Source organism: Mixophyes fleayi, chromosome 5 (assembly GCF_038048845.1).
Source record: "Mixophyes fleayi isolate aMixFle1 chromosome 5, aMixFle1.hap1, whole genome shotgun sequence".
NCBI lineage: Eukaryota > Metazoa > Chordata > Amphibia > Anura > Limnodynastidae > Mixophyes > Mixophyes fleayi.
In genome coordinates, this window is record NC_134406.1 from 261,723,726 (window position 1) to 261,735,440 (window position 11,715).

The 11,715-nt window shown below is 40.9% G+C and overlaps 1 protein-coding gene across 1 annotated transcript; it reads left to right on the forward strand.

Annotated features, from left to right (window-relative positions):
• The first annotated feature begins 4,239 nt into the window (after positions 1–4,239).
• Positions 4,240–10,463, forward strand: CCN3 (cellular communication network factor 3). The gene is made up of 5 exons (XM_075213996.1): positions 4,240–4,384; positions 6,127–6,346; positions 6,882–7,133; positions 8,182–8,396; positions 8,846–10,463. Exons 1-5 carry the CDS (start codon positions 4,328–4,330, stop codon positions 9,137–9,139), a joined length of 1,038 nt encoding a protein of 345 aa, XP_075070097.1. The 5' UTR covers positions 4,240–4,327; the 3' UTR covers positions 9,140–10,463.
• The last annotated feature ends 1,252 nt before the right edge of the window (positions 10,464–11,715 follow it).

Below are 11,715 nucleotides of genomic sequence, written 5' to 3' on the forward strand. Positions count from 1 at the left end.
CGTGTTCTAATACTTCTCTTCCCCCCAGTGTCAGTACATGTCCTCGTGTTCTAATACTTCTCTTCCCCCCAGTGTCAGTACATGTCCTCGTGTTCTAATACTTCTCTTCCCCCCAGTGTCAGTGCATGTCCTCGTGTTCTAATACTTCTCTTCCCCCCAGTGTCAGTGCATGTCCTCGTGTTCTAATACTTCTCTTCCCCCCAGTGTCAGTGCATGTCCTCGTGTTCTAATACTTCTCTTCCCCCCAGTGTCAGTACATGTCCTCGTGTTCTAATACTTCTCTTCCCCCCAGTGTCAGTACATGTCCTCGTGTTCTAATACGTCTCTTCCTTTGTAGAATGTTTCCCTCCTGCACCTTGTTATAACACTTGATATATTTGAAAGTTTCTATCATGTCCCCCCTTTCCCTTCTCTGCTCCAAACTATACATATTAAGATCTTTTAGTCTTTCCGGGTAAGTTTTGTGCTGTAGGCCATGCATCATTTTAGCTTCTTTGTACAGTCTCTAATGTATTTATATCCTTCTGGAGATATGGCCTCCAGAACTGAACACCTTATTCTGGATGAGGCCGTACCAATGACCTTGCGGCCAATTCTCTCTGAATGTCAGGGAGACTCCCTGAAATAGGGGTGATCTCCCTCACTCCCTGAAGAGTCTGTCACTCTCCCTGATGCTGAGCCAGAACAAGACGTGGTTTGGCTTCGCCATCTGTGGCATGATGACACAGTTCAGAAATTGTGACCTATGTCCATACATTTTCATGGAGACCAAGATTTAATCAAAGACTGACAGGTAAGACAACATGACTTCAGTAATGGAGACAGAAATATAAAAGACGCTTCAGTCTCTAGAGATTCATTAGCTGCTTTTCTTTAACACACAGTTGCCCAATATCCCGGAATGTCCGGGAGACCTCCCGGGAGAGCAGGGCAACCCCCTGCAATAGATAAGTGGCGGGGGCAGCTTAGTGGCACAAATATTGCGTCATCTTAGCCCCCTCGCCCCCCCCCCCCCCCCCCCCCCGCTGTACTTGGCCAAAATTGTGACAATCGTTTAGAGGCCAGAATGATGTGATTCGTCAAGCCCCGCCCCCACACGCCCACCTCCCCCGGTATCTCCCTGAAGCCAACAGGGAAAAGTTGGCAAGTATGCATTAAGCCCCATCCCCTCTGCCAAACGCCACAATTATTACAGCAGGGGGCAGGGCCAGGATGTGGACAAGATGCAGGAGGTTACACTGCTCTCCCAGGAGTCTCCCGGACATTTTCGGGAGAGTAGGCAGCTATGGGACTTACATGACTTATATAGTAGATATGCAAGAGGCACACACAGGAAATAATTGCAGAACAGCTGCACAGCGTGTGTCACGCGTATTTCATTTTTGTCCGATTTTTTTCAAAGAAAAGTGAATGAGCGATATATCACATATCAGTAACATTTCTTTCCATTTTAGAACATATAAAATACATATAACGCATGGCTATCTTGCAGTTAGTAGGTCGTATTGCTCTTTGTCTACATTGTAATATCAAGAGAACGCAGCATGAACTTCAACTGTTTACAGCGCAGTATTTGTATTTCATAGGTGTCAGGTTTTAAAAGGTTAGAGACTGCTCGTAAAGTCATGTAGTTTAATGGTAGTCGTTAAGGGATCCTTTGTCCTTTAGTGCTGATGGTTTTTTGATATTTAATGATATAGCAGTATATTTATCCGGGGAACTCGAATCATTATCTCACCAGCAAATTTCCCTAGACTAAGAAGCAATATTTTGGAAAAGATAGTACAAACCTTCAGAGGTCCAGAATTGGACCTTTTCGTGAACCCTTCCAATGCTCAGACACCTCACTTTGTTTGCAAAATATGGTTGAAGAGGAATGGATGCAATGTGCTTCTCTTTGGTGGAACTCAGGCATCTCTAAGCCTTTCCCCCAGCAGCTCTGTTGTTGAAAGTCCTGCACAAAATCAGAGATGGAACAGGTGTTACAAATAGTTCTGGTACTGTATGTCTAGTGTGGCCATCCAGAGTTTGGTTTCCCCCTATCAGGCCAGGGGCAAACGCAGGATTTGTAGAGGGGGGTCTCCACACCACGCCGCCAGTGGGCGTGACCAGCATGCATGGGGGCGTAGCTATAATTTTAGACAGTGCTTGGCTGCTCTCCAACTCTTCCTATCCCCATAATATACATGGGCAATGCTGCATGCACTACTGTTAGGTGCACACAGCTCTCCCTTTTCAAGCAGAGCTGTGTGAAGCGGAAGCAGGGTCCAGCCACCTCAATTATACAGAGCCCCAGGCTTGGAGGGGGGTCTTCAGGCACTAGAAACCGCCCCCCCCCCCCCCCCCCCCCCGGTTTGCCTATGCAGGCAGCTGCACAAGCATCCCAAAATTCATCTAGGGTTGTCCAAGACCTGTTGGAGACACTGCCTCAATGCATGTGGATGTCAACATTACTATATCTAGTGTTAGCACTCACCCACAAAGGAGTTGAGTAACGCTTCCTTGAGGCCTCCTTGATATTGCAAAATAATTAAAGAATTTGACCTTTGGCGGTCTCAGATGAACTCCACTCACATCTTGTCCCTTCTACATTTAGTCCTGGACTTTTTAGCTACTAAATACGAAGCAGGGTTGGCTTTGACTAAATCTTATGGCGCTGCGCTTACTCTAGTACTTCTCCGCTTATCGGAGAATAAGTTATACCTTCTCTCGCTGCATTGTATCTACCTCTCAAGATGTATTTTTCCTAGGTACGTCAACACAAGGGACATAGGTGCTCTCTTTGCCATTTTGGCTTCAGTGAAGACAGGTTCTAATATCTATCATCTATCTTTTAAATTAGCATCTTTGCTAGCACTAGTCTTTGTGGTTAGGAATGCAGAATTTGCTGTCATTAATACCTATTGCACAAAAAATATATCACATATAAAATAAAGGTATCACTCCTATAATACTTTTGTCTTTTTTTGACACAAAAGTATTTAACATCACATGGTTAAGGATTTGAAAGATATCAGCAGATAATAGTATTTCCCCATGATATTCTGTCACATACACTGCTAGAGCCCACTAGAGCTTGTCGCACACATAAATCATAAACTTTAACAGCAAGTTCATTACATTGTGGTGCAAACCCACAACAACCAATCACACTCCTCATGGCACCAGACAGAGAAAAGCTAATTGCTGATTGGTTGCTGTTGCTCAGCGCAAATCTCTCACCCATTCTGCACCTAAATGCAATATCCAAGTTCATGTCCTGATCAGCATAAATCTGAATTAACTCCGCTTGTGAGAAAAAAATGGAAATAAATTTTAACATGAGGTTTTAGTTCACTTTCTAAGCAAGAGAAATGGCCTATAAACTATAAATTGAATAAAGTCCCATCATTGTCATATTAAATGATAGACAAAAAATATAGAGATATCATATATCCTTATGATTATATATCTGAATGTCCATAAACCTTAAATACAGTCCTTCTTTTTCAAGAAAGGCAGCACGGTGGCTCAGTGGTTAGCACTTCTGCCTCACAGCACTGGGGTCATGAGTTCGATTCCCAACCATGGCCTTATCTGTGTGGAGTTTGTATGTTCTCCCCGTGTTTGCGTGGGTTTCCTCCAGGTGCTCCGGTTTCCTCCCCTACTCCAAAAACATACTAGTAGGTTAATTGGCTACTGTTAAATTGCCCTTAGTTTCTCTTGGTCTGTGTGAGTGTATGTTAGGGGATTTAGATTGTAAGCTCCAATGGGGCAGGGACTGATGTGAATGAGTTCTCTGTGCGGCGCTGCAGAACTAGTGGTGCTATATAAATAAATAGATGATGATGATGAAGAAAGAAACCCAATCCATATCTGGCAGAACATAGTTCTTTCATTGTCCAGGTTACATAACAGTAACAGCTAATAAACTGAGTACAGTAGATTACGCCTGCTTGTCCCTTCAGACTGTACTAGACGTCTGGAGATGTGGTTATTTGCAGGCATTCCTCATATGCTCAGATGAGTAATCAGTTCCTCTGACACAAATCACTTCCATGAGCTGGATGGAAAACGCATTCCTTCTTTTTTTGCAAACATTCATTAGATCGCCACCTAGTGGACGTTATCCGGACTTTGTTTGGGAATACTGGTGGGTGGCAGCAGGTATGTAGGAATCGTCATGATCTGAACAACTGCCCAACTCAGAGGGATTAACCAATAGGATTCCACCTGTCCTGACTGTGTTCTATATATGGACAGGCTGGAGCCAGGGTGAGAAACACAGACAGCTTATCCTTACAAGATTGGAAGTCACCAAAACTCTGCTGCAGCCTTTGAAACAACCATGATCTGCCTAAGGAGCCTGCTTCCAGCCCTGTGCATGCTGCTGTTGGTCCAGAAAGTAAGTGGCATTAAGTATAAAGCTATATTAGGCTGCAGAATAAAATTATATAGATACAGTCATTTAAGAGATACATTTTGGAAACATTTAAAATGTTAAATAAATACATTTTTATAATGATGATTAAAATTAATTTAGTAGTATATTACTAATGAAATATGCATAACATTAAATGAATTATTAATATTAAATAAGTTTTGGTATGTTTTTGTATTTTCATTTACTAGTAATTTATTAATTGATGTGGCTTCAATGGAAATACCTGGCAGAATTAATAGTCCCTACTTACAACATTTTATATAAATGATAAACTTGAGTTTATACAACACCATCTAAATGGGAAAACTATAATTTGATACTTTCCTTTTCACCTGATGGATAATTATATTACTACTACAGTAATTTGGACCACCTTAGGCAATTGATGTTACTGGTAGTGTCTGACATGCACTTCGTTTGTTGTTTGCACTTTGAGTCTTTTAAACCAAACACAGAGTAATCCATTCCCTTCCATAGCTTAGCCAAAAGTTCTTAGTTATGTTTATGAATTGATTTTTAAATGAGCGCCAACAGGCTTTGCATGTACGCAAAGCGGACAAAGTGGACAAAGTGCTTGTCTGACACTACTGTAACTATTAGACGGATCGCTAATTGTGTATAGTGTGACGTGGGTCGTATTGTAAGTGTATATTTTTTTCTAAATAGTAAATCTGTAGATTAGACAGAGTTTATGGTTACAGAAGGCTTCTGAAAAGTGGTACAAGAACAAAATAACATATATGTGTGTCGTGGGGGGTATTCAATTGTTTCTTTTAACGTGCTAAAACCAAAAAAAACGAGCGCTCTAAAAAAACTTCATATTATACGGTAATTTTGCGCGCGTAAACAGTTAATACGGTACTTACTCGCTGCCAGCGGGCTGAATTTCAGCTCGCTGCTCAGGGAGCTGCGAGATGAAATTTAGCGAGTAATTACCGTATTAACGGTAATATTTTTAGAGCGCTCGTTTTTTTTGGTTTTAGCGCGTTAAAACAAACAATTGAATACCCCCCATAATAGAATCATAAGGATAAATATATATTATAAAATCTCACAGTAATAGCAAATGCAGTGAAAATTTGTAATATGGTCATTTCAGTTTTGCTATCCTCAGTTTCAGAATCACGGCATACATAGGGGGGGGGGGGTTCAGAGTAACTCTGCTGAAAATACATTAAACTATATCATTAAATTCCTGCAGCCAGTTCTAGCCAGCTATAACTGTATATGACCACTCACTGTCAATGGTAAGAGAAAACTGAGACATGTGCACGTGATACCCTACATGTCTGCGTTAGAGCACAGATATGTATTGTATGATTCTTGATATTGTGCCAAAAACACATGGGTATGTAGCATGCTGGTCACACGCTCACACACGGTATGTAGGTGCTATCTCTGGTTATATATTGCTCACAAGAGCTAATAAAAAGTGTGTAGAGCCCCCTTTGTGTATAAATATTGTGTTACTCAAGACAACCAGATTGCTTTCGTTTTCCAAACTGCACTAGAAAATGACAGCTAGGATCTGATTGATTGTTATGAGTTGCACAAAATTAAATAAGCCCCAGACTTTTTTTTATTAGGGAGAGTAAAGAACGTTTTAAACCTACCCCAACATTCTACAGGATGCTGGGTGCTTTGTAGACTATTGTCTATTTGTGATATATATGTTAAGTCAATTCTCTCTGTTTATCCTGCAGGTAACTTCTCAGAGATGCCCATCGCAGTGCGGGCGGTGCCCGGACGAGCCGCCTAGTTGTGCCCCCGATGTGCCCGTCATGCTGGACGGCTGTGCCTGCTGTCCCGTATGTGCCCGACAACAGGGAGAGAGCTGCTCCGAAGTGCACCCATGTCAAGAGGACCTGGGTCTATACTGCGACTTCAACGCGGAGCCGAGAACCAGTGTCGGCATTTGCATGGGTAGGTACATGGTAAGAGGCCAGGTGTGGACTTTTGTAGAAGAGCTGTACAGTTTACTTGTCCACTCGCCCAGAATGTCCGGGAGAGTCCCAAATTTCGAGTACCTCCCCCGGACCTCCGGGAACGCAGGGCACCCTCTCACTTCCTGCCCTCGTGGGGTGGATGGGGACTTTGATGTTGGGATCCTCAGTGAATCGTGTCCGATTCGTGGCACGATTACGTATTATGGCTTAAGGGTGGGTTCAAAATGAGATTATTTGTATTGCCTTGACTCCTCACCCCCCCCCCCCCCATCCCCCTTGTGAGTCTCCCAGAGGGGAGAGTCAGAAAGTTTGCTAGTGCAGTGTACTGTAGCAACTCAAATGTTTTTGTAAATGAAGTTTCATAGAGAAAGTTATTTTCATGTGCTCCCTTCACTTCCTGTTCTGTAAGGAGTATTAAGGTTTGTAGATTTCTAGAGCTCTATTATGCAGATGTACATGGGGATGGTTCACTGTCATTTTTAGTCATTCGGGTTTTATTTCTGCTACACCAGCACTCGAAGGAAACAAATGTGTGTTAAATGGGGTCGTATATCGCAACGGTGAAACGTTCCAGCCCAGCTGTAAATATCACTGTACGTGCCAGGACGGGCAGATCGGCTGTGTCCCAAGGTGCAACCTGGACCTACAGCTCCCGGGACCGGACTGCCCCTTCCCAAGGAAGGTGAAGGTCCCAGGAGAGTGCTGTGAAAAGTGGGTCTGTGATTCCAAAGAAGAGGTGGCTATTGGGGGCTTTGCTATGGCTGGTAAGAGACAGTTTTCATTGGTCATTTTTTATGCATGTATTTATGAAAATGCACAATTATAAAGTAACATTAAAAAAATTGCTGCATGCTAGAAAGCTCATTGCTGGTACACCCTGTAAATTAGATATTTTGACTTGCCAAAGACAACCTAAACATCCGGTAGATAACACAAGCACAGCTGGCACTGATAACCCATGTTACAATCCACCATAAAGATAAAAGTCTGTTAGAATTAATTAAAGCTACATGTTTGCAGAGTTCTAGGGCCTGATTCATTAAGGTTCTTAACTTGAGAAACTTCTTATTTCAGTCTCCTGGACAAAACCATGTTACAATGCAAGGGGTGCAAATTAGTATTCTGTTTTGCACAAAAGTTAAATACTGACTGTTTATTCGTGTAGCACACTTGATAGCTTATATGTACACTGAAATTTAAAGTTGATATTTGTGTGCTACATGAAAAAACAGTCAGTATTTAACTTATGTGCAAAACAGAATACTAATTTGCACCCCTTGCATTGTAACATGGTTTTGTCCAGGAGACTGAAATAAGAAGTTTCTCAAGTTAAGATCCTTAATGAATCGGGGCCTTTAGTCTATGACCAACAGAAGTTAGTTTTTGCAGGAATATGTTTGTTTATTTAACTGTGTTCTACTGTCCTTGATTACCACCGTACAATAATGTCAACATAAAATACATATTAGTTAGAGATGCTCAAACTACTTAAGCCAGTTCGAAATTCGATCAATCTGGTTCTATGGACTCCAGCACTTGGTCGACCCAATCTCTTAACTATACCAGAATTCCTTTTCGGTTTAACATCAGTGTGTATTTTATAACTTGTAAGCTGCATTAACTTCAAACTTGGAGTTAGAAATGGCTGAACCAGTCAGCCTTTCTTGAATTTATCTCAATTTTTTTTTTCTCTTGTAAATGTATTGCGTTTTACTTGAGAAACACTTTGAAGCAATGTCAAACATCTCTAATATTAATATTATATTATTATAAACTGCATTATAATCCAGGGATATATCTTTTCTTGTGCAGCTTACAGACCAGAGGCCACTCTGGTGGTCGACGGATCGGACGTGGGCTACAACTGCATTGAGCAGACAACGGAGTGGAGCGCCTGCTCTAAGACTTGTGGAATGGGCCACTCCTACCGCGTGACTAACCGCAACCGTCGTTGCGAAATGCAGAAACAGGTCCGGCTGTGCATGGTGCGACCCTGCGATGAAGAGAGCGAGGGACTTACTGAAAAGGTACCGGATTTATAACCATTTCATTCATTTTACAAGATTAATACTAGGGCAACATTTAGTACACCCATAGCCACAGATATATATATATATATATATATATATATATATATATAAAAGATGGACACACATGCATAGAAATAACACCATATTAGGACCAAGTACACATTTTTTTTTCTATTGGGGCACTCACCCGTTCTGAATCTGCCCCTGCTGTTTATTAATTTTACACCAAAATAGTGCAACTGCCTCAGTGATGTCACTGCTTTCCAGTGAAGCGATTGGCTGTCTCCTCATGACTATGGGTTTAGCTCACAATATGGCTGCCTCTCCTATAAGCGGCCACAGATTCAATTTAAGAGCAGTGGCATGAAGGACTTTTATTTACTTAACAGTCGGTTGTGTACTTAAGACAAGACTTGTGTATTAAAATAATTTGTCTTCCATTCCAGAAAGGGAAAAGATGCGTGAGAGTAAAGAAATCAGAGCGAGCCATCCATTTTGAAGATAAAAACTGCGTCAGCGTTCACAGCTACAAGCCTAAGTTTTGTGGGGATTGCACCGACGGGCGATGCTGCACCCCTCACAGCACCAGGACCGGCCAGGTGGAGTTCCAGTGCCCAAATCAAAGAATCGTAAAGAAACCAGTCATGTTCATTAATACATGTGTGTGTCATAGCAACTGCCCACGGGACACAAGTCTGCTCCAGACAGACAACGCCATGTTCCCTGGGCTGAGAATATAATCATTTACCGAAGTGCTCTAATGCTCATCGTTCAAGAACCACAATCTAGTACAGTATTGGCTAACCTGTGACACTCCAGGTGTTGTGAAACTACAAGCCCCAGCATGCTTTGCCAATATATAGCAGCTTATTGCTGGAAGGGTATGCTGTGACTTGTAGTTTCACAACACCTGGAGTGTCGCAGGTTAGCCAACACTGATCTAGTAATCAAGATTCAAGAGACTACCGTAATTGTATTCCCGTCCGTTCTTGTGGTGTCCGTTTCGGACCTTACTGTCGTAAGGAGAAGTTCGCTGAAAAGTTAGATTTTTTTTATAGAGGACAAATGATTTCTTTTTTCTTTTAAAAGTACTTGTTAATTTAAGAAGGATGATAATCCATGGACTATTTTTTACATTTAAACTGTAAATATTTTTATTTAAAGTTGGTTATTTTTACGTTTACTACTGTGTCCGTCTTACTTTTTATACAAATATGTCATGGGTACAGTAAACTGCGTGACAGAAAATAAAGTGAAATGTTATTTATTGCAATGTATTGTAATTCCATTTGTAATGGACCCAAGACCTACTTTGCAGAAGCTACTTCTTTAAGTTGCTTAGATGATATGGTCTAACATATATCGTTGTTTCATCCGTGAAGCGTTCAGTGTGATGTACAACTTGATCAATGTGTCAAAACATTAACATTTGTCATGTTACAGCGCAACTGCCAGCCAGCAGAGGTCGCCATTTTGGAAGCTAATGATGATAATCTATTCACTAGGAGCCTATGGTAGCGCATTCTAGAAATCCGTGAGGCAGAAAATCCCTCAGTGATGTCGCTGGTTTCTAATGAATAGATGTGAGTCTTATAGCGCAGCTCACAAAATGGCTTCCACAACTGTGTGCGCAAGATACAGGCATACTTTACGCCCGATAATAAATAGTTTATTGCAGCATTTTCTGTTAGTAGGTGAGTGCAGTGCAAAATTTTCATGTCAATAATCTGTGGCACATAACATTGTGTATGGACTTCATTTGTGCCTTGTTATGCCCTGCTGAGTAAATATATATAATATATACTAGATTCGTCCTTAACTTTTCTCAAGGGCTACTGGAAGTGCCATTTCTATACATTTACGTGGCACTACTAAGTAGCTTTATTTTTCTGTACTAAATAACCATTCACTTAAAAAAAAATGTATTGAAAAAGTAGCTTTAAGAATGTATAATTATTTCACCTTGTGTTGGAAAATATTTGTGATATTGTAATATCTTTTTTTTTTTTCTAAATGTTGTACAATGCAAAATTATATTTTTTCAAATAAATCAAGCCATGTTAATTCCTGTTTGGTTTTTCTTTGGTGTGTTTGATACTTTGTGATACCCTATGGATACCTTAAAGTGGAAAAGATAATTATAAAATGTTTTATTTCACAAACATATGCTTGGGGGCATATTCAATGGTCCACGTTTCTCGCGACGTTAAAAGAATTACTGGTATTACGGTAATTCTAAACCGGATTTGCGAGTAACGTGGACAATTGAATATACCCCTTGGAATTGGAAAAACTTTTTTTTTTTTTTACATAAACTTTATTGAAAAGTCTAGCAGTAAATACAATTTATACTATATACCATGCCTCAACACCCCCTTTTTTCAGAGACATGCACTGAAAACAACTATTTATCAGTATTTTATTCCAGAGGTCTCTTCTGTTAAGTCCATCCTGACATTAGCAGGACAGAACTCACGGCAATACAAGTACTACTGTGATACTCTATAAATGGGATCATTATAATACAAAGGCATTAGGAAGCCTTTGCGTGGTGCGTGTGGTTATCCCTAGCAATAATTGGGTTATAGGCAGTAGTAATCCTTAATATTTTTCACCGGACAATAGTACTTTTATAAATAGGGCCCTAAGTGTTGAAAACATGACACCCTACAACAAGCTTTGCATCGTGGGTGGTAAGATTATTAACCCTTATAAGCATGCATATTTATCTAAAGAGAGAACGGTTCAGTTTTCCCCTGACCATCCTGGCTTTTGCCAATTCTGCAACTTTAAAACAACGTTTCACCCTATTTTTAGTTTAAGCCTAATTGTGTGAGTATTACCTTAAGCCCTACACTTTTAATTTTGTACCAACACTAGATCTGAGGGAACTGTTTAATATTTTCAGACAAGATGTTGTCTCTGACAAACTCCCCCTTAGCTTGATTGATTCTTACATGGATTCTCTGGCTGAACAGAGAAACTGCAGGCACGGGAGCAATGAATATAGACATTTGTCTCAGAGCGAGCACCCGATAGCCCAGCAAAGAAAGCAACTTGAACTACACATGCTAAGTTCTCTACCACTCAGATTTAGAAAAATAAAGTGGCACCAATTGCCCTAAAATCTCTCATTTGCAAGGCAAATGGCGGTGAAAAAAATAACAATATATTGTATTCTACACTCAGTGGACCCTTTAGTAGAAAGGGAATATAGATTGTAAGCTCCATTGGTGCAGTACCGTTCTAGCACTGGGTGCACTACTTTGCTCCCAGAAGAGGCTGCATTATTTGTGACATGAATGTTCCCAGCACC